General features: G+C 35.9%; 2 protein-coding genes across 2 annotated transcripts; both read right to left on the bottom strand.

Annotated features, from left to right (window-relative positions):
* On the bottom strand, window positions 7,154-8,211 carry LOC109229917. Its single transcript, XM_019395461.1, has 3 exons — window positions 7,879-8,211; window positions 7,592-7,749; window positions 7,154-7,379 (listed from the first exon to the last, which is right to left on the bottom strand). The coding sequence occupies exons 1-3, from the start codon at window positions 8,209-8,211 to the stop codon at window positions 7,154-7,156; spliced, it is 717 nt and encodes a 238-aa protein (XP_019251006.1).
* Window positions 15,072-17,845, bottom strand: LOC109228854 (bidirectional sugar transporter SWEET2-like). The gene is made up of 7 exons (XM_019394092.1): window positions 17,639-17,845; window positions 16,663-16,699; window positions 16,333-16,558; window positions 16,062-16,220; window positions 15,839-15,958; window positions 15,507-15,686; window positions 15,072-15,380 (listed from the first exon to the last, which is right to left on the bottom strand). The coding sequence occupies exons 1-6, from the start codon at window positions 17,697-17,699 to the stop codon at window positions 15,576-15,578; spliced, it is 714 nt and encodes a 237-aa protein (XP_019249637.1). The 5' UTR covers window positions 17,700-17,845; the 3' UTR covers window positions 15,072-15,380; window positions 15,507-15,575.

Here is a 26,805-nt window from a genome sequence, read left to right as displayed (position 1 = left end):
TATATATATATATATATATAATGGCTCCCTGTTATACTTAAGAAAAATTGAGTAATTTTATTACTCCCTCCGGTCCAAAATAAGTGATTTTTTGGCCTTTTTCTTGCGGTCCAAAATAAGTGATTTTTCCAGATTTCAAGAATGAATTAATTATTTTTTTCCTACATTGTCCTTGGAGTAAATTGTGTTGGAATATGTATTAGGAGTGTTTATGTGAGATAGTAAAGGTTAGTATGGTCAATTCAATTGTTAATTAATGCTAAAAGGTGAATTTCTTAATCTGTATGAAAACATCCAAAAAATCACTTATTTTGGACCGGAGGGAGTATTACACAATACATTATTAACTTTAATGCAATAAAATGAAAGTTAAATGATGATTTCAGAAATTATACCTCAATCATTTTGTGTCCTGGGACCTCGGCCAATACCCACCAGCCTACATTAATTAGCTTGCAGAAAATTTCATTTATTGTTCGATATTCATTTCCATAAAAGGAGGGCATTTTGTGGTTCCTAGTTAGATATAGAAGAGAAATTGGTTTGTGTCATTGACAATTGCACGTTTTTCCTTTTGTCATTTGTCTTGATCTTTATTTCCTTAAGCACCATTCCAACTATAGTGGTAATTTAATTGACGGAAATGAAATAAAGGGAAAGATTAGTCATTTTTGGGTCATTTTCAAGGCCAGAGGGACCAGATTGTGAAGCAACGCTTGTGATAATTGGCAAACCAGTCCCTTTATTTCCTTTTCATATGCAACCTTTTTGAACTTTATTTATTTTATTTTTTCAACGAACTTTATTTCTTTCAATTGAGTATCTTTTTAATTTGTTTTAACACTTATAGGTGCCTAGGTGGTGTTTGTTTGAAACTTTTTTATGAATTTACCAACAGTATTTATTTGGGTATTCTTTTTGTGCTAAAATTACCCAAACAAACAAATAAAATCAAAACTCAAAATTTTAATTTGTGTCATTTTTTTCCTTTTAACGAACAATTCTGATGCCACTTATCGAGAGCAATATTATTAACGGAGAAGGATCAAAACTGTCCTCAGACTATTTAATTTGGTGCAAATATGCCCTCCGTCTACCTATTGAGCCAAAGATGTCCTCACCGTTATCTTTCTGGCTCACTTATACCCCTATGATTAATGGTCAATGCTAGATAAAATAAAAAGGTTTACTTAAATTATACGTGGCAACTTTTTATTGGTCCAATAATTTTAAATCATGACCCCAATCAAAGGCGGATCTACAGTGTAAAATATGATTCACGTGAACTCGTGGTCCTCGGGTTAAAGTATAGAAATGATGTACATAATTTGGCAAAGATAAATAAATAAATAAATAAATATATATATATATATATATATATATATTTCATGGAACCCATGGTCAAAAGAGATGAAGTGGTGCACTGGTTTTGGTTACTTATTTCCAATAACCTTAAGGTCAGGGATCGAATCCTCTACCAACTTTTTTGTTTAATTTGTTTTTAAAAAGTAATGGTGAACTCATCCTTCGGAAATCCTAGATCCGCTTCTGACCCTAATTAAATAAACCCACTCTTAATCCACTTTTTTACCCAACCTAAAAATTCGACATGCCTTAAAAAATGGCCAAACTCTTGATTGTCAAAAAAGTTCTTCTCTATTTCCAATTCTAGCACCATCATAGTTGCCACCATCCCCCTTCCTCCATAGCAAACACGCTGCCACCGTATTTTAGTCTAGGGGTAGTTTTGGTCCTTTTTTCATATTTTTATCATCTTCTTCATTTTATATTTACCACTGGAGCTGTCATTTTTTGAACATGTTCGTCAAAAGAACTTAATTTTCATATTCAAATGTCACTTAGAGCCCGTTTGGATGTCCAAACACCCACTTATAATGGTAAATCTTTTTTTCTTTTTCTTTTTTCACATAAGATAATCAAAGAAGCCATTATGAATTCATGGGCTTTAAATTCCGGAATAGTCAAGCTTTTTCTTCATAATTTTAGTTAGTTTTGCAAACTCTTAATAAGTTGTTGGCCAAATGATAATTTATTGTAGAAAAGAAAAAATTTATGGCATAGGTACTCCTCTTCAAGCAAAATCTTAAGTTTACAACCAAAAAAGGACATCAAATCGGGAAAAAAAAGATTTTCTAACTGGACCTTTTCGATTAGCACAATATTCTTGTTGTTATTGTTCAAATATGTAGGAATAGAGAAAACATGAGAATCATGATTGTGGGAACAGTATGATTGTTATGGAAGGAAGGGGGTGGAAGCAGCTATGGTGATGGTAGAGTTAAAAAGATGGAGAAGTTAGTTTTTTTAACAATCAAGAGTTTGGCCATTTTTGTAGATGGGCCGGATTTTGGGGTTGGGTAAAGAAAAGGTTAAGAGTGAGTTCATTTAATTGGGATTATTATTTAAAATTGGACCAATAAATATTTGCCATATGTAATTCAAATAAACTATTTTTTTTTTAATTTGGCATTGACCTTTAGTCATAGGGACATAAGTGAGCTAGAAAGATAACAGTGAGATATTTTTGGTTCAATAGGTAGACGAAAGGTATTTTTGTACCAAATCATAGTTTTGGCCCTTTCCTTACTATTAACTATAATAACTCCTCAAGGGTATTAGAGTTCAATGGATTAATTTTGGATATTCAAAAAAGTTTTAACTTTCTTTTGTGCTAACATGTATGAACTTTGGATATATACACATGATATGATGAGATACTTAGTGGAATGTCATTATTATGCATTAAAATTGACTAAATTACGTTCGTGTTTACCAATGCAGCTGCTACGTGATTACATAATAACTAGTACTAAAAACTGCATCTTAAAACTTGAATTACTAGTATGTTGATTGTTTGACGAGAGTATTTGAGAAGAGTTTGTTTTGTCCCTTATTGGAAAAAGAAAGAAAAAAAAAGTGTTAAGAAATGTGGCTCAAAGTAACAATATAAAACAAGTAGAATAAGAGAAGAAGAGATAACTTCCTTATTTCATCAAGTGTTCAAGTGTATCCCATATCACATTTCATGCCTCTATTTATACTATTACATAGAAGGTTACAAAATGATTGTCTTAAACATGACATTAACAATTGAGATCATGGGGGAAGAGTTATGGAGGTGTGGGAGTTACAATCATAATAGTGATGAGTAGTGGGAGGTTATTTACATCATGGGTGAAAGTAGTGGAAGTAGTGGACATCCACATATACTATAGATTTTATAACACTCCCCCTTGGATGTCCAAAAATAGATAATATGCCTCGTTAAAACCTTACTAAGAAAAAACCCTGTGGGAAAAAAATCTTAGTGAAGGAAAAAGAGTACACATATCTGTAATACGCTTTATTTGCTGTCTCGTTAAAACCCTTACCAGGAGAACCCAGTGGGACAAAACCTAGGCTAAGGGAAAAAGAGTACAACGCTCTTACTCCCCCTCATGAAAACATCACTTTAGTTCTCGAAGACGCCGCATTCCAATCTTTTGTCTTAACTTCTCAAATGTTGAGGTTGGTAATGCCTTGGTGAACAGATCAACCAAATTTTCACATGAATGAATCTGTTGAACATTAATTTCACCATTTTGCTGAAGATCATGCGTGAAAAAGAACTTTGGTGAAATGTTCTTTGTTATGTCTCCTTTGATGTATCCTCCTTTCAGTTGAGCGATGCAAGCAGCATTGTCTTCATATAGTGTAGTTGGATTATCCTTTTTCATAAGTAAGCCACACGTTTCCTGAATATGTTGAATCATTGTTCTCAAACACATTCCCGACTAGCTTCATGAATGGCTATTATCTTATCATGATTTGAAGATGTGGCAGCTATTGTTTGTTTCATTGAACGCCATGATATAGCTTTACCTCCATATGTAAATAAATATCCTGTTTGAGATCGGACTTTATGAGGATCAGACAAATAACCTGCATCGGCATAGCCAATCATTCTGACTTGAATTCATTAGAATAAAACAATCCCATATCTATAGTTCCCCGAAGATATCTAAATATATGCTTAACACCACTCCAATATCTTCTTATTGGGGAGGAGCTGAATCTTGCTAATAAGCTTACTGCAAAAGCAATATCTGGTCGGGTATTGTTGGCAAGATACATCAGTGCCCCAATTGCACTAAGATATGGAGTTTCATCACCAACGAGCTCTTCGTCATTTTCTTGAGGCCGAAATAGATCTTTATTTATTTCAAGCGATCTCACAACCATTGGGGTATTCAATGGATGTGCATTATCCATGTAAAATCGCTTTAAAACCTTTTCAGTGTATGTTGATTGATGGACAAAAATTCCATTTGGTACATGCTCAATTTGTAGGCCAAGACAAAATTTTGTCTTACCAAGATCTTTCATTTCAAATTCTTTCTTCAAACATTCTACAGCCTTTGGAAGCTCTTTAGAAGTGCCAATGATATTCAAGTCATCAACATACACAATTATGATGACAAATTCAGATCCAGATCTCCTAATAAAGATACAAGGGCAAATAGGGTCATTTTTGTACCCTTCCTTTAGCAAATACTCGCTAAGGCGATTGTATCACATCCTCCCTGATTGCTTCAATCCGTATAAGAATTTCTAAAGCTTTATTGAACAAGTTTCTCTTGAACTTTTATGTGCTTCAGGAACTTTAAATCCTTCAGGGATTTTCATAAAAAATTCATTGTCCAATGAGCCATATAAGTAGGCTGTGACAACATCCATCAACCGCATATCAAGCTTTTCATGGACTGCCAGATTTATTAGATACCTGAAGGTAATTGCATCTACCATAGGAGAATATGTCTCCATATAATCAATGCCAGGCCTTTGCGAAAAGCCTTATGCCACAAGTCGTGCTTTATATCTTACGACTTCACCTTTCTTATTTCGTTTTCGCACAAAAACCCATTTGTACCCCCACTGGCTTGACACCTTCAGGCGTTCGGACTATTGTTCCGAAAACTTCACGTTTTTCGAGTGAAGCCAATTCCGCTTGAATTGCGTTTTTCCATTTTGGCCAATCATTTCTCTGTCTACATTCATCGACAGATTTTGGCTCAAGATCCTCTTCTTGTTGCATTACTTCAACTGCAACGTGCAAACTTATTGTCAACAACAACATTATTCTGGTTCCACTTTTTTCCCGTAGAGACATAACTTATTGAGATCTCTTCATTTTCATCATTTTCATCATTTTCATGTACTAGAACCTCCTGTGAGGTCTTATCAATTATTATGTCTTTATGCTCCTCTTGAGCAATTGCCTCCATGTTATGATCAACTTGATCATTTGCTCCTTTCCTTTTTTGGGGATTCTTATCCTTGGAACCGATTGGTCTACCACGTTTAAGGCGTGTCCTAGACTCATTTGCACTATCATATTGTCCAGCTGGGATAGCAACTCGAATTGGAGCATTTACAACTGGAATATGCGACTTAGTAACCCGTGGAAGGTTAGTAAATGCATCTGGCAATTGATTTGCAATATTTTGCATATAAATGATCTTTTGAACTTCTTGTTCACATTGATTTGTACGAGGATCCAAATGAGATAGAGATAATACGTTCAAATCTATCTCTTTTTCCAGCTGTTTATTTTCTCCCCCTAATGTTGGAAAAATCGATTCATCAAAATGACAATCAACAAATCTGGTTGTAAACAAATCTCCTGTCAAAGGCTCCAAATATTTAATAATAGAAGAAGATTCATAACTAACATATACTCCCAACCTTATTTGGGGACCCATCTTTGTACGTTGTGATGGAGCAATTGACATATACCGCACATTCAAAAATTCTTAGATGGGAAATATTTGGCTTCTGACCAAAAGCCAACTATAATGGGGAGACTTTAGGATAGCTGGTTGGCCTTATGCGCAAAAGTGCTGCTTCATGCAAAATAGCATGTCCCCACACTGAAAGGGGAAGATTTGTCCTTATTAGTAGTGGTCTAGATTTTAATTGGAGGCGTTTAATCAATGATTCTGCTAGATCATTTTGAGTATGAACATGAGCAACCCGATGCTCAACTTTTATTCCAGTGGTCATACAATAATCAATAAAGGCCTGAGATGTAAATTCACCGGCATTATCAAGACGAATTGTCTTAATTGCATAATCTGGAAATTGTCCTCTTAACCTCATTATTTGGGCCAACAACCTCGCAAATGCCATATTACGAGTTGACAATAAGCACACATGTACCATCTTGTAGATGTGTCTATCAAGACCATAAAATACTTGAATGGTCCACATGGAGGCTGTATAGGCCCACATATATCACCCTGTATACGTTCCAGAAATGCTGGGAATTCAATCCCAACTTTAGTTGCTGATGGTTTAATAACCAATTTTCCTTGAGAATAAGCAGCACTAGAGAATTTTTTAAATTGAAGAATCTTCTTGTTCTTCAATGTGTGCCCATTTGAATTCTCCATTATTTTGCGCATCATGTTAGAACCGGGATGGCCCAACCGGTCATGCCAAATGATAAAATCATTAGAAGTAGTAAACCCTTTATTTACTATGGCATGTGATTCAACCACACCAATGTTTGTGTGGTACAACCCATAAAAAAATGCGGGTAATTTTTCGTGCACATATTTTTTCCCCGTTTTTATTGTAGTAATATAAAGGTAATCAACATTTCCTTCGTTTGATGTCTCAACATGGTAGCCATTTTGGCAAATAACTTTGAAATTCAAGAAGTTTCTTTGAGACTTACTACAATACGATGCATTATCAATAGTTAATATCGTTCTTCCAGGTAGTAATAAGGTCGCTCTTCCAGAGCCCTCAATTAACTTTGTACTACCAGATATTATATTAACATAGGCCTTTTTCATAACCAAATAAGAGAAAAATTTCTTTTCTCTTAATATTGTGTGAGTTGTAGCACTATCCAAAAGGCATAAATCTTCATTACTCATCTTGGATCCAATTGAAGACTGGGGAATTTTATTTTCTTCATAAAAAAAAAAAGTACATCATGAGAAATACGGAAAAACTAACAACACCAACAACAACATAAGACAACTCAAGTACTACTTGAAAATAAAAACTTTAGAACGAGACAAAAAAAAAATACTGAAAATAAAAATAACAACATAATTGCATTCCCTAGTAAAATGATCAAACTTTAGTTTTGATCTCCAAAGAAGTATTCAACTTCCAAATGAGTAAGATCATCGAGGCCTTCAAAATCATCATCATTCAAAGCAAGATTTGCCTTGGCATTGTCATCATTTTTGTTTGAAGGCCCTGCCTCAAAATCATTTTTAAAGGTCAAGTGAGACTCCGCTGGGGCATTAGCAAAAGATGTTCCAATATTATTTGCCTTTCTTTTGATGGAGTTTTGATAAAGCCTGACAAAATGCTCAGGTCCACGGCATTCAATTTTCCAATGACCTTTGCGGTCGCAGTTACCGCTTTTGGCTCTTGAAGGATTTTTTGAGAACCCATATTGTTCTCTCGTTTGCCATGACCACCACGATGACGACTATTATATCGTCTCTTACCATTGACATGCCCACGTACATTCATACGGCCATGATTATTATTCTATCTTTTTCCAGACTTATCACGTCTAGCTTCCATATTCGCTTTAGGAAGTGGAGCTGACCCTGTGGGACGAGCTTCATGATTTTTCAGCAAAAGGGTATTATGTTGCTCAGCCACCAAAAGACATGAGATCAATTCAGAATACTTTTTAAAACCCCTTTCACGGTATTGCTGCTGTAATACCATATTTGAGGCATGAAAAATCGTAAGAGTCTTTTACAACAAATCCTCATCATTCATAACATCCCCACACAATTTCAATTGGGAAGTTATTCGAAATACGATAGAGTTATACTCACTTACGGTCGTAAAATCTTGCAACTGTAGGTACATCCACTCATATTGAGCCCTTGGCAATACCGTAGCCTTAAGGTGATCATACCTTTCCTTCAGGCCAGTCCACAGTTCAAGTGGATCTTTCACTGTCAAATATTCAACCTTCAAACCTTCATCCAAATGATGACGAAGGAAAATCATGGCCTTCGCTGTGTCTTGGCTTGATGCCTCATTACCCTGAGTAATGGTATTACTAAGGGCTTTAGCGGCTAAGTGAATCTCAGCATCGAGAACCCATGATAGGTAATTCTTTCCAGAAATGTCAAGTGCCACAAACTCAAGATTTGACAAATTCGACATAGTAAAAACTATCAAAGATGATAAATAATTAGAAATCATTAGGATAATAGCGTAAAGAATCTTAAAAATTGACATAATATCAAATTTGTGATCTATATACACTAAAGTGATAATTCCATAGAAAAGAATACTATTTGTTTCTTCAAATTATTGGTATATCTTTGATGTTAACTAGAACAAAAATGTCTTCTAACTTTAACACAATTTTAAATGTCGAACAACATAAAATAAGTATTCTTCTCTCAATCAATTCTATTAACATGAAAATTAGCAACTTTCACATGACAATCATACAAATAACTTAAAATAAAGAAACATAGATGTGATGACCCAAAAGGTCATATCGTGTTTTAGAAGTCAAATCTGTGTTCTGAGGCCTTAAAACCTCCTTTTGTTCTACCTCGATTTGCGCGCGCAGTTCGGGCGTGTAGCCGGAAAGCCCTTATGTGAAAATTTGAGAAAAATATTAAGTTCTGCCTTTAAAATGGAATTAAGTTGACTTCGCTCAACATTTTGGGTAAACGGACTCAGACCAGTGTTTCGACGGTCCTGTAGGGTCCGTAGTAAAATATGGGACTCGGGCGAAATCGAATTCCGAGGTCCCTAGCCCGAGAAAAGAATTTTTAAAGAAAATTGTTTGCTGAAAAATATAAAGACTCTTTGAAATGAAATGATGCGTGTTCTTGATGGTATTAGGCACATATTTTTGGTTCTAGAGCCCGGTACAGGTTTAAAATAATACTTAAGTCGAACCTGTGAAATTTGGTAAGAATCGGAGTTGATTTGGTATAAATCGGACCTTTAGTTGAGAAAATAAAAATTTCAATGTTCTTCAAGAATTTCATGAATTTGAGGTTAAATTCATAGTTGTTGATGTTATTTTGATGATTTGATCGCACGAGCAAGTCCGTATGATATTTTTAGGCTTGCGTGCATGTTTGGTTTGGAGCCCCGAGGGCTCGGGTGAGTTTTGGATAGGCTGGGTGATTTGGACTTAGGAAAATGCAGCTGTGCATCTGGTATTTTTGCACAATCCTCTGATCTCGCAATTGCTAGATCAAGCTTCGCAAATGCGAAATGGTCAGGCTTGGGAAATGCGACCAAAGTGTCGCAATTGTGAACCAAGCCCGGGCAGGCCTTCATCGCAAATGCAAAGTCTGGGCTGGGAATTGCGAAGGGCCCTCTGTCGCAAATGTGACATATTCTTCGCAAATGCGAAGGTAGCAGATTTCAAAAGGTTCGCAATTGCGATAACTGCACCTGTTAAGTGGGATTTCAGACTGGATTTTTCACCATTTCACAACTTTCTCAAACCCTAAACATCCTTAGGCGATTTTTTAAAGGCTCAAACTTCTCCAAATCATAAGTAAGTAATTTCTAATTCATCTTCTTCAATCTAATCCATCTTTTTACATAATTTCACTTCAAAATCTAGGGTTTTCATGGAAAATTGGGTGTTTTTGGGTAGGAGTAAGGATTTTCAAATTTTGGGGATTTGGACCTCAATTTGAGGTTCGATTTCAAAACTAATTGCATATTGGAGTTCGTGGGTGAATGTGTGATCGGGTTTTGGTTCGAACTTCGGGTTTTGACCAAGCGGGCCCTGGTCGATTTTTTACTTTTTGGGAAAAACAATGGGAAATCTATTTTCATGCATTAGAATTGTGTTTATTTAGCATTTATTGATGTTACTAAGTAAATTATGATTAGATACACGCGAATTGGAAGTGGAACCGAGAGGTAAAGCGGTAATTGAGGCTAAATCTTAAGTGTTTGGCCTAACCTTAGCTTAAGGGAATAGGAGTTGTGGTCTTATTTGCTATGTTTTAGTATGAGTACGACGTATAGGTGTGGTGTCGAGTATCTATACGTTGGTGTCAAGCATGCCCGTGAGTCTTATATCATGATTGTTGTGGCTCTATTATGTATCATTCATTCTTAAATTGATGATTAACAATGTTGAACAAAGCTTATGAAAGTTTCTTGGTAATTGACTATTGTTGAGTATTGACTCAAGTTGAGTTTCATTTTGTAAAGTAATTGTTGAAAACGAGATTGGTTATAGATGATTCCCTTGCCGGGATGTTATTATTGATATTGTTGATTCCCTTGTCGGGACGTATTGTTTCTATTGTTTGGGTGAGGAAGAGTGTAAAGCACGAAGGGTGATGCCGTGCATAATATTGTGAGTGAGTGTAATGCACGAAGGGTGATGCCGTGCCATGATTATGAGAGGTAATGCACGAAGGGTGATGTCGTGCCGTTTCTATTGTTTCATATGGTGAGGACGAGAGTAAAAGCACGAAGGGTGATGTCGTGCACGTGTTACCATTTCATTATTCTTGTTGATATAGATTTGATGTTCATTATGGTTCTTTATTGATGCTTCTTTATTGGTTTATTGTTAGAATCTGATATTCCCCGCAGCATGTCCCCTTCCCACCTTATTCTGTTGATTCCTGTTATTATGATTCTGTTTGTATATGATTTAACTGCACAAGTTTATATGGTTGTCGTGTCCTAGCCTCGTCACTACTCCGCCGAGGTTAGGCTCGACACTTACTCAGTACATGGGGTCGGTTGTACTGATGCTACACTTTGCACTCTTTTGTGCAGATTTTGGTGTGGGACCCGGTGAGTAGCTGAGGTAGCTGCCTTCAGTCTAGGGAGACCAATGTAGATCTGCTGGCGTCCGCAGAGCCTAAAGTCCCCCTTCCCTATTTTAGCTTTCTGTTGTGTCTTTTCATTCCGAGAATAGTTGTACTTTTCTTTCTAGACAAGTGTTTGTAGAAATTCGTAGATGTTCATGAATTTTTGACATCAGATTGGTGGGTAACATGTATTGGATTATTTGAATTTGTTATAACTCTTCCGCACTTTTCATCTGTTTCGCTTTAGTTATTGTTTATATCTGTTTGGGTTGATTGCTAATGGATTAAAACCTTAATAGTTGGTTTGCCTAGCTTTCACGAGTAGGCACCATCACGACTTCCGAGGGTGGAAAATCCGGGTCGTGACAATAGAATTCTTTATTTTTACACATATCTAGAGATGTGAGAAATTATAAAACTGCATGTTAAAGATACTAATCATGGAATCAAAAATATACAATGAAGAAAACAAAATGAACAAATATACCTGAACAACGAAAGAGCTCAACTTCGTGTTGATAACGTGCTAAGAAATGTAGTTCAAAGTAACAATATAAAACAAGTAGATAAGTAAAATAAGAGAAGAAGAGATAACTTTCTTATTTCATCAAGTGTTTAAGTGTATCCCATATCACATTTCATGCCTCTATTTATACTATTACACAGAAGGTTACAAAATGATTGTCTTAAACATGACAGTAACAATTGAGATCATGGGGGAAGATCATGGGGAGGGGTTATGGAGGTTGTGGGAGTTACAATCATAATAGTGATGAGTAGTTGGAGGTTATTTACATTATGGGTGAAAGTAGTGGGAGTAGTGGACATCCACATTTACTAAAGATTTTATAACAAAAAGTGTTTAAAAGCACTGCTTTGTCTTATATAGTATGAATATTTTAAAGGATGTTTTGGAGAGAAATTAAAATTTGACTATATTATTAAAGACAAGATTGGGCACTTGGGCACCCGAGCCAATTAAATATCCCGAAATTATTATTTTAGTCACCTATATTTTATTAATTAATTAAATATGTTTTTAAATTAATTTCAGAAAAACGTTTTTTAACAAAAAAATTTTTGAATTCAAAATAGGTGACTAGTGGTTTTAAAAGGTGTCTGTTATGAAGAAATGAGCCTTTTAGTTCCAATAGACTTCTAGAGGTATTATAAATACCCATATTATCTCCAAAATGAAATGCAACATCAGATTTTCATCTCTTTCTCTTTTACTTATTTTCTACAAATCACAAATATTCTGTTCTAGTGGGAAATTTCCCAGACCTACTATAGGCCGTGATGACGCCCAACATAACCGTCGGTGAACTATCAAATAAATTACTCATTTTATTACCTTTAAACACATGAATTTTTAATTTATAAGGAAACTAAGTATAAAAGATTATTATGGTGATATAACTCATAAGACATGAAAATGAAATAGTAACAAAGTAACATCTACTAGTGATTCCCAAAATCCGATGTTACAAGTGCACGGGCAATCAAGTAGAATATACAAAACCCCTATACTATTGTCTGAAATAAAATAGACAAAAATAGTAAATACAACAAAGAGGAGACTCCGGGTGCTGCAGAACGGAGCATGGGAAACAGCTCACCACTAGGACTCGGGATAATGTGGATGAGCAACCGAAAGGATACCAGATGTACATGCCTCAATACCTACACAATTTATGCAGAAGTGTAGCATGAGTACGTAAATCACTTATACTCAGTAAGTATCTAGTCTAACCTCGAAGAAGTACTGACGAGGGGTCGACATCGATACTTACTAGTGATCAATAAATAAATTGCAAGAATTATAAATAGGTATGGAGTACAACAATAACAATGAAATAAGGAACAATAAATAAGTAATTCTTTAACTATATATCAATTTAAAATCTCCAATTATCACATGCAAATTTCAACAAATAAGAGTCATCAAGTAATTTTAAATTCTCAAGTCAGGGAGGAAATATCAAGTATAACTGGATTCCTAGCGAAATCACGCGCACGAGTTATGCCGAGGTCGTACGGCCATATCCATAATAATCGCCTACATACACTACCGAGGTCGTACGGCCCGATCCACGGATGCATCTCATCGTATGTATATATATATATTGTCGAGGCGTCCAGCTCGATCCACAAGAATAAGGAAACTCTTCGGACGTCGGGACATACGTTGACAACACCATGTTAGGCACATAAAGGAGCATAATTTTCTATCATCAATAATAATACAAGTATTGCGTGATAATGTCCTAAGTCTACCCGGACATAAACATGATTTTTAGTTACGTACATACTCTCGTCACTTCGTGCGTACGTAACACTCACAATTATTAACAAATAACAATATAAATACCTACGAGATTAATTCCCTCTTACAATGTTAGGCAAGAAACTTATCTCGCTTGCAAGTCCTCTTCTCGGCCCTTAAACTACACTAATAGCCTCAAAATAACATCGAGCAACCCGAAACTAGCCAAAAGTCGTACAAACTAATCAACATATGCTCAAAAGTTCATAATATAACTATTAAAGTAATCACTCAACCCAAGTTGGAAAATTCACGTCCCCGGATTCCGAAAATTTTCGTAGATAAATGTAACCCATGACCTTACGAACTCAAATATATAAAATCTACTCAATTCCGTAATCAACTTCGTGGTCTAATCCCCTTTTCACCAAATCCTAGATTTTTCAACAAAATCCCAAAATTTCTACAATTTCTATGTTAAAATCTATCCATAATCTATGTATTAAACTCACATTATGTAGAAATTACTTACTTCAAGATGCTAGGTGAAAAATCCCTCTCCAAGAGCTCCAAAATCGGCGAAGAGATGTGAGAAATGAAGAAAATGGCCTATGTCCCTTTTTAAATTAAGTCACTACCCAGACATTCCTTCTTCGCGATCACGAAGGCAAAAATCTGTCACGCCCAGAAAAGGCTCTTTGCGAACGCGACCTTGTCTTCGCGATCGCAAAGGCTAGCCCAACCTTATCTTCGTGAAGGTGTTCCACCCTTCGCGAACGCGAAGGCAAAGACCAACTAACCCCAGACCCAGTCCCTTCTATGCGAACGGCGGGACTGCCATCGCGAACGCAAAGGCCATTGGTCCTAAGCCATCGTGAAAGCGACCCAATCTTCGCGAACGCGAAGTATAAAATGATTCGGTCCCCAATTCCATCATTGCGAATGCGATACCATCTCCGCGTTTGCTAAGAAGGAAACCAGAATCGGCATTTTCTACAATTTGGACTTAACTCTGGGTGGTCCGAAACTCACCCGAGCCACCCGGGACCCCGTCCAACTGTACCAACAAATTCATAAATATGATACGGACCTGCTCGAAGCCTTGAAATACATAAAACAACATCAAAACTAATAATCACACCCTAAAACAAAGTTAATCAACTTATGAACTTCAAACTTCTTAAACTAGCTCCGAGCGCGACGAATCATACTTAGACAGCTCGGAATGACGCCAAATTTTACGCACAAGTCACAAATCACCATATGAACCTATTCCCAGGCTCGGAATCTCAAACGGACATCGATAAGACCAAAGTCTACTTCAACCCAAATTTAAGAAACTCTAAACCTTCAAGGCGCCAACTTCCAACATTAAGATCTGAAACGGTCCCAGATCACCCGAAACTCGATCCGAACACACGCCCAAGTCCAAATCGTCGTACGAACCTATTGGAACCATCAAATCCCGATTCCGAGGTCATTTACTCAAAATATTGACTCAAGTCAAACTTGATCCCCTTAGGCCACTCTTAAGGAACTAAGTGTTCCAAATTCAACCGGAACCCTTCCAAAACCAAACCAACCATCCCCACAAGTCATAAAATAGTAAAAACACATACGAGAAGTGTTAAATAGGGGAACGAGAATCTAAAAAGCAAAACGACTGGTCGGGTCCTTACAATATATATGGTTATTGGGTCGGGTGGGTTAAGTCGGGTTGAGTCATTCCTATTTTAATTGAATTTTTATTTATTAGATTGAAAATAAAAAATCAAAAACCACGGAATAAGAAAATACTACTGAAAAGTTGTATTTTTCGGTCATTATAATTTTTGTGTGAGTTAGTAGAAGCTTTATGATTTTTGTGTAAGAAAACATAGTTATATGACTTTGGTGAAAAAAGTCATAGTTCTTTAGCGTTATTTCTAGTGTAGAACAAGAAATGTGCAAATTTAATCACAATTATATGTGCTACGTTCAATTACATTGTTTCTGAAGTAATTCTAAGTTTTCATTCCATCCATATCAGAAGAATGAGTTTAAAAAAGGAAAACAGGAACAATATAAAAACATGCATTGCAGATCCACAAAGTTCTCCTATTTCAACTTTGCAGAATATATGCAGAAAACAGATACTGTACTATTTAGGAACCAGGTATAGTTTAAGGCGTTCAATGACTAGGAAACTGCCATCACCTTGAGCTTGGCATTCTCATCATTCTCCACGCGACCTAGTGCGCGCTTATTCTCACCTAGGACAGAATAAAGGGAAACATACAAATCAGAAACTATACTCCTTATTTAACAGAATGCACATTTAGAGATTATTAGTATTCGATTCTTTGGATGAACAGATGCTTAAGTGATCGAGCATTTACCTTTCCCCCAAAGGTGTTGTTTCACGGATAAGACACTATTTTCTTTTTAATTTTTTTCTGAGAAGTTCACTAATAAGACACTATAAAGCCTTCAGTAAAGTCTCCTCTTGAAGAATTTCTGTAATATGCAAATAAAAGCAATTGTACAACTCCTAAAACTGTTCCTATGCCATTTGGTACCTGAAATCCAAGTAGAAATCATGCATGAGACAGGCGAGACAAAAGAAGGTAAAATGTTTGTACTTCTGTATAAATAAAAGAGCCTATCACGCCCAGGGCCGCTTTCCTTTTTGCCCTCCTTCTATAATGTAAGTGAGGAGAAAGAAACTCACATATATAAAAGGATCGAAACTGAAAGTTCCATACAAAAAGAAAGAGGCACTCATTAGGAAGGTAGAGAGGGATAGGTAAAACGGCATGAATTCGACGCTCCTGGTCCTGATCACCAGATTCTGGAAGACGAGTTAGTCAATGAATCAGTGGAAAAACACATAAGAGAATAAGAACTTGATATTAATATTCATAGAGAATCTGAATGTCAACGATAATACATACAATAATAAAGAGTGGGGAAGCAAACATTGATATGAGGGAAGCACAACTCAGGGAGCCCATGATGATGCGTCGGAGTTGAAGGTCAACTATAAGCAAGCTTCCAATTACAATAATTGAGAATAGGCCAAAGACTGTGAGTATCCATCCCAGCATCCTGAACTACAAACAACATCAATGGGCATATAAATTAAAATGTTAAGATATAAACAAGTGCAACATCTGAAAATCTTGAAAACTGCTTTAAATCAAAATACAAAAGAGGATTCTTAACCTTTTTCTCTTTCTCTATAGACATCACAAAAAGTACAATATAGGCAAGTTGAAAAACAGCACCAACTGAATTGACGGTTGTAACCAACAAATTGTCAGGAGATATGAGAGGCGTGCCATACCAGGCACAGATCAAGTAGTTCAATAGCCCATATACGTTACTATAGTATGGCAACCCCGAGAACTGTTCGGTTGATTGATTTCTGATTACTCTCCTGAATGTAGGTCTGAAAATAAAGATAAAAGAATAATTGGCTACGTGGTAAACGTTGTTTTCTACATTGTAGAAGTGTCTTAAAGCAAATCGAAGGATGCAAAGCTTAAAACTCACATTGGAGACAGAAACAATCCAAAAGCAAATATATTCCCTGAAAAAAGCAGCCAAGATTAGTAATCCTTTCTCCCCAGTCACTATAAAGCTCAAGAATAACTTTGCTAACCTCCTTTAGCGAAAAAAGGGAAACCTTTGCAACGGACGAGTGAGCTAAGGAAATAAAGGGTATATCTCATTGTTCCTTTACAATCTATTTCATTTTTAAGGGATTGCATAGAACTCCAATGCGTTCATGAAAACCACTTCATCAAGCGTTTAATCTAAAAAAAGTTTTAGCTCAAATAGAGCTTCTAAGATTGCTTTAGGCCTAAAAGTTAGACACCATTACAGAACAACACTGTTTGCTCACTATCAAACTTATGTATAATATTTTCATCAGAGTTTAGTTCTGTAAATTACAACATAAAAATAACTTCTTTATTGTACCAATCACTTATTGAATAAGGTATAGGTATATAATACACACACACATTTTTTTCTTACACTTTTTGAAAGAAGTAATAGAAAAAGTACTTAAGCGAAAGCTGGAGCAAATCGGGCTAAAATTTACTGGCTTAACCTTGGATTATGGGAAAGATTCAGAGGTTTAGAGCAAAACAATATCGATAATGTATGACTGTAATGTAAACTAACAGCATACGTTACTCTTGTCACTAGACACCAGCAGATTGATGATCAACGCCTTTGAAATATTTTAAACTACAATTTCCAGTTTGGACTATAAAACGAAGCAAACACTTAACACCTTCACCAATTCTATTAGCAAATTAAAGGTGTTCACTTTTGCTATCTTAATTTATCTTCCAGAAAGTAACATCATTTTGTCAAACGAGTTTTTCAATGAAGATTTCAGAATTATCTTCGACTCATCTAGCTATCCAAACAGGGAAAATTGCAAGAAAAAGTTTGCAAAAACACCAAATCTTTATGAAAAGATCGAGAGGCAGTAATTCAGAGAGAAAATGAGGTGTACCGGCGATTCCAGCTACATCTTTACAAATTTCAAGAGTTTGAGACGAAGCTAAAGAAACCATCAAATTTTTGACACCCCAAAAGTTTTGATCTTTAAAAATCTCCAAAGAGAAAAACCCAACTCACTGTCTTTACCGTACTGTTGCTACACCATACCAAAAGGAAAATCTTGTCAAAGCAAACTATACTTCCAATTATTTGCTAAGATATTTTCATTAAACTGACTAAAATAATCTTCAAATTATTTGCAAACACTAATTAAATATTAAAGTCTCTTTACATGAAAAAGATGAACTTAGGGATTAATAGCGTAAAAACTTTTACACTATCAGTGTTGTTTAATTTATTATAACTAATTAATTACTACTACTATTTATACAAGTTATTAATTATAATAAATATTTATTTATAATTATCTTATAAGTTATATAAATATTTTATTCGTACATAAATTTAAACTAAAAAAATCTTGGCTATGAATGGCTCTTGCAGGTCAATTATTTGCACGCACCCACTAACCATACATTATAGCTGGTAGAAAATTACATGTATGATATTTTTTTTGTTATCATTTAATTATTTAATATCTGAAATTTACTGAGGGAAAAGCACTTCTTACCTGAACTTTTTTTTATTTTAAGAATAATAAAGAAGATCTTTAATTAAGAGTAAAAAAAAATCTCATCCATTTTTGTACCTCGGTGGTACATGTGCGATATTCGTTCCCGTGAAGGAGGACATATGTGGTTCCTAGCTAGGACAGAAGAGAGAATGGCGTTAAACATTGATATCTCTGGGGTGTTCATGGTTCGGTTTGGATCGATGTTTTCTTAAAAATAAACCAAACCAAGTAAGTCGGTTTTTCAAATATTAGAACCAAACCAAACCAATTAGGTCAGTTTTTTCTCGATTCGGTTTACGTCGGTTTTTTCGGTTTTTTCGGTTATTTATCGGTTTTTTCTTAAATATAAGACATACACTACCAAACACATATTCTGGAGACCACATTTTAAACGTAACACTATCAAATCAATTGCCCTTTGAGAAATCTATTATTTACTAAAATATATTGATGATAATTGAATCAAATAGTCATGAATAATTTAAGGATTCAATTAAAAATATATTTTTTTTAACATGAAATGGATTCTTACACTTAACAAAAGAAAACTACCAATCAAACTAGAATATAAAGGTAAAGAAATGTACTAAAAGTGCATACGATTAACATTCACCATAAATTTTTTGAAACTTTGTATAAAAATATACATAAATATAGGTGTAATAATAAATTTGAAATAGCTATCCCTATAGTCGGTTTGGTTCGATTTTTTTCGGTTATTTTTTTATTAAAACCAAAACCAAACCAAATTTGATCGATTTTTAAAACTCAAAACCAAACCAAAAGTATCAATTTTTTTGATCGGTCTGATTTGGTTTTCGATTTGGTTCGATTTTTTGGGTTTTTATGAACACCCCTGGATATCTCCACGTTTTTCTTTTACTTTTTGCCTGTCTTTCTTTCCCTTAAGCACCCATAAATAATTCTTACTATTATTATAGAGGTAATCTAATTGAGGGAAATAATGGAAGTAGGTAAGATTAGTCATTTTTAGGTCCTATTGTCATTTTAAAGACCAGAGGGACCAGATTGTGACATGTCTTTTAATGGCAACCCTTGTGATAATTGGCAGACCAGTCCCTTTATTTCCTTTTCAACACACAAGTCCATCACTTGTTGGGTTAGCACAACTTGTATGAGTGTTCAATTATTTGTAAGTCTTACCGGATTAACAGAATTTGCATGTGTTATTCAAGAGAAATCTTATAGTATTGTTTGCAAATATTTATTAAATATGAAAATCATATTCTGTCATTCATGTTTGTTCACATGTTCGTGTAGCAAACGGCAATTGGTCAAATCATTCTCTCTGGATGTTCCCGGAAACACAACATTCTCTGGAACCAAAATGTGATTTTTTTGGACTCAAAGAGCTAGGGGTGTACATTCGAATCGGTTTATCGATAAATCGAATTGATTATTTGTTATCGGTTTATCGATTTATCGATTTCGATTTCGATTTTGTTCTCTTCGGTTTATCGGTTTATCGATAAACCGATAAGAAATACTAAAAAAAAAATTAATTTTTTTAAATTTTTGTTTTTAGGTTTTTTTTTTAAATTTTTTTTCCCTTATTCTATAATACTCTTTCTTTACCCTAAGTCCCTAACCCTATTATTTCATCTACCACATTTAAGGAATGATCATATTTAAAGCTCAAGGATGAAGTTCAAATTAATGGAAAATAGAATTAGCCGTGATGATGCATTTTTTTTTATACCGTTGGAGTGTTGGTGGCATACATTTGATCCCTTACTTTAGTTTCGTTGCATGTGCTTGTTGACACAATTTTTATGTTATAAACGGTGTTCGTCTTATTTTAGCTTCTTTTGGTCCATATTAGTTAGGCGTGTTTATAGTGATATACTTTCTGTGGAATCCCGCAAATTTTCTTATTGGTGTAATCGATAACCGAATCGATAAGCCCCAAAATCGATAAATCGAAATCGAAAAAATCGAAACCTTATTGAAACGATAACGATAAGCATATGTACAAATCGATAATCGATAAGTAATTATCGATAAGGGTCAAAATCGAATCGATAAATCGAATGCACACCACTACAAAGAACCAACACTCTCTTAAGGGTAACTCCTGTCATTTCCCACATTGATTATTATCTATTTTTTTATTGTTCCAAACTTACCTAAAAATTCTTCTTCACTTCCTTTGTTCCTTCTTTTGGTTCAATAGGAAAGATATGTTCACATGCATATCATATTATATTATAGCATAAAAGAGATGCATTAAGTAACATTAAATGATTGAAAGTTTAATTTGATATACCACTATTAGTAATAGAAGAAAATATTAAACTTAAAATGATTGAAAGTTTAGTTTGATATAAATAACATCACACTAAATCATAAAATTTGAATAGTAAATGAGTTTAGAATTTGAAAGTCGTGAAATTGCATCATGATAAGTATCAAAGTTTCTGGGCTGCACAAAAATCGGAACAGGTCATATAATTTTTTTACATTCCTATACCACATAGGAAACCTTTTTACCCTACATGTTTAAAGTTTGAGTAAATTATACTTAGTATACCAAATTACCAATCCTATACCATGCTTAATTAATGGTCTAATTAATGGGTTGTTTTTACTCCTTAACTAAAGGTATCCATATCTAATTAATGGGCAGTTTTTACTTCTTAATTAAAGGTATCCATATATCTCACGTTTCTCTCTCCTTACCCCTCATCCCCCACCCACGCTTTTACCCATACCCTACATTCTTTCTTGTTCTTCATCCACGATTGCAAGATCAATCAACGAAAGATGTCCTTGAGATGCATTAGCCAGCGAAATCTCATTATATTTGAATGTCGTGCCAATTTCCTCTGCAACAATTGTTTCTGGGTACCAAACAAAATTTCCTCTTCTGGAAAAGTCAAAAATGAGAAATTTATTGGTAAAGAGACTAATATGAAAAGTTGCCGACAACTTCTCCAAACGACTTAGAAATACTGACTGTTGAAGCCCTCACCTAGATTTACTGTTTGTCGTGTATTTTGTAGTGTAATTGCAGTGTAATTGTAGTGTAATTGTAGATTTAGTGTAATGGATACGATCTGTTGAAGCCCTCACCTAGATTTACTGTTTGTAGTGTAATTGTAGTTAGTTTGTAGTTTATGTAGAACATTCCACGATTAATTGTAGTCTAAAATGTAGATATAATATAGACATGATTGTGGATGATGTGTTTCCTATTTGCCCTGTAACTGTAGGTAAATTGTAGTTATTCTTATATTAGGTACTTAAACTGTAGGTAATTTGTACATTCACTGTAGTTATTCTTATATTAGGTACTTAAACTGTAGGTAATTTTTAGATGTTTACCTCCAAGTTCTATGTAATATTTGTATATAACTGTCAGTTGAATATAAATTATACAACAAAAAATAAGAAATAAATACTCCAATCGTAGAAATGTGTTATCCACAATTAATCTGCAAATTGTCTACAAAATTTTACAAAAACTACAAATTAACTACATTTAACCTACATTATAACTACAATCTGGAAACAATTTACACATGGAAGTTCTTCAAGTTGGAATTGGCCACAACTACATTTCTTGTTTTCTAGACACACAATGTACCGCTTCACACCATCCAACACAGTATGTATATGATCTGTTGAAGCCCTCACCTACATTTTCAGAACAAACACAAAGAAAAAAAAATTACAATATTAAAAATATAGTATCTACAATATATCTACATTTTATCTACAATTTATCTACAAATTAACTACAAACCACAAGTAAACTACAATTTGCCTACAATTTATCTACAATCTGCAGACATTGTATATTAAAATATTTTTTTCCTGCACCAAATAAAGAACTTGTAGTCAAATTGTAGATATATGTAGTAAATTTGTAGGTAATATCATAAAACTAAAATTCTAAGCATTTTCGAACTACACAAACCTGCATTCTCATCTACCACAATGGCATCAACTTCAAAATCTCTAAATCTGCCATAGTTATCCCAATTCGCATTCAATTTTAGCATTATTTGGATTTTTGACATGATTTCGTGTAGTTGAGAGAAAAAAGATGAAGAACAGATATAGGTTCGACAATTTGAGTACTGAGGACGATGAAGAACAATTTTGAATTCTACAATTTGTATTGCGCTGTTGAAGCTTCTGAAGCTCTGCGTTGTTTTTGAATTGTAGTGAAAGAGAGAATTACGCAGCAATCAGATCTCTTTCCGTTTCAAATTTCGAATTTAATGTGGAAAGAATCAAACGCAGATTTTGTGCCTTTTTTTTTCGCGCGTGTTAAATGGCAGAATCTGCCTAATTATGGATTGGTATATAAATTGTAATTAAAGTGTGGACTGGGCGGGTAATTAACAAATTATGCACATTTTTGGTAATAAAGTTTCATATATGGTATAGGAAGGAAAAAATCCCTTCACTATATAGCTAATTCCCAAGCCTAAATTATACTCCCTCCGGTCCACAATAAATGATCACTTTATCTTTAACACGTCCATTAAGAAAATACGAACTCCTAGAAAAAAAATATATTCACTAAATTAACCTTAATTAATTGTTACCTTGACATATTGAAATATGTAAATAAGGGCAAATTTTGAAAAAATAAAATTAATTCCTTCTTGATTATATAAAATGGACACTTATTTTGGACCAAAATGAAAAGGTAAAATTGTTTGACCAAAAGTTATCGAGATCTTTTTGGTTAAATCAATTAACGATGATGATGGAGGGTAAATCCTAGTTAAGGATAATTAACTCTAGATCCGAGATGAATAATATGAATAGAAAAGCATAGCTGAGTATGAATGCTGGCAGTGATCATGGCCAGATTTAATAGCATAAAGAGAGATGCATTAAGTAACATTAAATGGCAATAAAATGTAAATAAAGGAAAAGGTTCGCCCGATCTTGAGTGAGATGGGTCCTCTTTCATTTGATAAAAGTGAATGATAGACAAATACAAGAACCTTAAGACCCTTTTTTGGATCTGATGAAGGCATGGGATCACAGATTCTCTAATCTCTTTAGAGAGGCGTGTTTACATATTTTCTAGAGAGAGGGAGAGGGAGAGGGAGAGGGAGAGGGAGAGGGAGAGGGAGAGAGAGCCTCCCATTTTGGAAGTTTTCTCTTCCTATTTATAAGGGTTCTTCCTAGAAAAACCCTAAAAGAAAAGGTACAATTAGAGGGAATATTCGGTAGAATATTCCTTTTGAGGATTCCAAAGCAACTAGTTGTTTCATCACTGCCCGCTCTCGACCTTATTGATTGACTGTCCGACCTTGGCCTGCCCGACCTTGGCCTTATTGANAGGTATCCATATATCTCACGTTTCTCTCTCCTTACCCCTCACCCACGTTTTTACCCATACCCCACATTTTTTTACCATTTTCCCTCTTCTGTAACCAAACAAAATTCGCTCTTTCTGGAAAATGATTTGTTTGAATTCCGTTTCAACGTCACCTGGTCGAAAGGTTGCAGGCATCACCATCGTGGCCATCAAGATTGCAGGCATCACCATCGTGGCCATCAAGTGTCATAAAACAGCATGGGCGATATGTTAGTGTCGATCCAATTAATGGAAAAAGACGTGATAATAAATCACTTCTAAACTTCTTCTCATATTTCTTGATTGGAATGTTATGAATTGCTATTTTGGCAGCTTTTATTTGTAGTTTTTTGTACAAATTTTGTAGATGAAGAGCCAATTGTAGAAATGTGACATCCACAATTAATCTGCAAATTGTCTGCAAAATTTTACAAAAACTACAAATTAACTACATTTAACCTACATTATAACTACAATCTGGAAACAATTTACACATGGAAGTTCTTCAAGTTGGAATTGGCCACAACTACATTTCTTGTTTTCTAGACACACAATGTACCGCTTCACACCATCCAACACAGTATGTATATGATCTGTTGAAGCCCTCACCTACATTTTCAGAACAAACACAAAGAAAAAAAAACTTACAATATTAAAAATATAGTATCTACAATATATCTACATTTTATCTACAATTTATCTACAAATTAACTACAAACCACAAGTAAACTACAATTTGCCTACAATTTATCTACAATCTGCAGACATTGTATATTAAAATATTTTTTTACCTGCACCAAATAAAGAACTTGTAGTCAAATTGTAGATATATGTAGTAAATTTGTAGGTAATATCATAAAACTAAAATTCTAAGCATTTTCGAACTACACAAACCTGCATTCTCATCTACCACAATGGCATCAACTTCAAAATCTCTAAATCTGCCATAGTTATCCCAATTCGCATTCAATTTTAGCATTATTTGGATTTTTGACATGATTTCGTGTAGTTGAGAGAAAAAACGATGAAGAACAGATATAGGTTCGACAATTTGAGTACTGAGGACGATGAAGACAATTTGAATTCTACAATTTGTATTGCGCTGTTGAAGCTTCTGAAGCTCTGCGTTGTTTTTGAATTGTAGTGAAAGAGAGAATTACGCAGCANATGACAGGCATCGGAGGAGGTCATTCGCGTCCTTGGATCGTGGACGGGCGAGGAGGTCGAATGTGAATTCGGACGAGGTCGCCGAATGGGAATTCGGGCCCGGTCGTCAAATGTGAATTCGGGCGAGGCCGCCGAATGGTAAATTCGGGCGAGGTCGCCTAATATGAATTCGGATGAGGCCGAAGTTGATTCGGACGAGGACGAAGTTGATTCGGACGAGGCCGAAGTTGATTCGGACGAGGCCGAATGTTGGTTCGGACGAGGCCGATGTTGATTCGGACGAGGACGAAGTTGATTCGGACGAGGCCGAATGTTGGTTCGGATGAGCCTGAAGTTGATTCGGACGAGGACGAAGTTGATTCGGACGAGGTCGAACTCTTCTTTTTTAGGGACGGCCTTTGGCCGTCGGGGTGTAATTTCGAGCTGGTTGAAATGTTAACCCGTCATGGTTCGAACGAGGTCGAACTCTTCTATTTTGGCGATGGCCCTTTGCCGTCGGGGTGTTATTTCGAGCTGGTCGAAATGTTAACCCGTCGTGGTTCGAACGAGGTCGAACTCTTCTCTTTTGGCGATGGCCCTTGGCTGTCGGGGTATTATTTCGAGCTGGTCGAAATGTTAACCCGTCGTGGTTCTAACGAGGTCGAACTCTTCTTTTTTGGCGATGGCCCTTGGCCGTAGGGGTGTTATTTCGAGCTGGTCGAAATGTTAACCTGTCGTGGTTCGAACGTGGTCGAACTCTTCTTTTTGGCGATGGCCCTTGGCCGTAGGGGTGTTATTTCGAGCTGGTCGAAATGTTAACCCGTCGTGGTTCGAACGAGGTCGAACTCTTCTTTTTTGGCGATGGCCCTTGGCCGTAGGGGTGTTATTTCGAGCTGTTCGAAATGTTAACCCGTCGTTGTTCGAACGAGGTCGAACTCTTCTTTTTTGCGATGGCCCTTGGCCGTAGGGGTGTTGTTTCGAGCTGGTCGAAATGTTAACCTGTCGTGGTTTGAACGAGGTCGAACTCTTCTTTTTTGGTGATGGCCCTTGGCTGTCGGGGTATTATTTCGAGCTGGTCGAAATGTTAACCCGTCGTGGTTCGAACGAGGTCGAACTCTTCTTTTTTGGCGATGGCCCTTGGCCGTAGGGGTGTTATTTCGAGCTAGTCAAAATGTTAACCCGTCGTTGTTCGAACGAAGTCGAACTCTTCTCTTTTGGCGATGGCCCTTGGCCGTAGGGGTGTTATTTCGAGCTGGTCGAAATGTTAACCCGTCGTGGTTCGAACGAAGTCGAACTCTTCTCTTTTGGCGATGGCCCTTGGCCGTAGGGGTGTTATTTCGAGCTGGTCGAAATGTTAACCCGTCGTGGTTCGAATGAGGTCGAACTCTTCTCTTTTGGCGATGGCCCTTGGCCGTACGGGTGTTATTTCGAGGTGGTCGAAATGTTAACCTGTCGTGGTTCAAACGAGGTCGAACTCTTCTTTTTCAGCGACGGCCCTTGGCCTTAAGGTCGACCTATTCTTTTTTTGGCGATGGCCCTTGGCCGTAGGGGTGTTATTTCGAGCTGGTCGAAATGTTAACCCGTCGTGGTTCGAACGAGGTCGAACTCTTCTCTTTTGGCGATGGCCCTTAGCCGTCGGGGTATTATTTCGAGCTGGTCGAAATGTTAACCCGTCGTGGTTCGAATGAGGTCGAACTCTTCTCTTTTGGCAATGGCCCTTGGCCGTAGGGTGTTATTTCGAGTTGATCAAAATGTTAACCCGTCGTGGTTCGAACGAGGTCGAACTCTTCTCTTTTGGCGATGGCCCTTGGCCGTAGGGGTGTTATTTCGAGCTTGTCGAAATATTAACCCGTTGTGAGTCCCAGTTATTTTTGGAGAGTTTCGCGTATCCTCTGGAGGAGTCCCAGTTTTGCTCAACCTCTGCGTTTCTTGGGCGAGTCCCGGTCTGCTTAATTTTGCTTGCATTGGAGAGTGCGACGCGTTTCCTGGGTGGTCTCCTCCTTCTATTCCACTTGGAGAAATAGTCAGTTAAAACAAAATTAAAGCGTTCGTTACC

Source organism: Nicotiana attenuata, chromosome 7 (genome assembly GCF_001879085.1).
Source record: "Nicotiana attenuata strain UT chromosome 7, NIATTr2, whole genome shotgun sequence".
Lineage (NCBI taxonomy): Eukaryota > Viridiplantae > Streptophyta > Magnoliopsida > Solanales > Solanaceae > Nicotiana > Nicotiana attenuata.
Note: the sequence above shows the minus strand (reverse complement) of the source record. Positions and strands in the feature narration are given on the sequence as shown.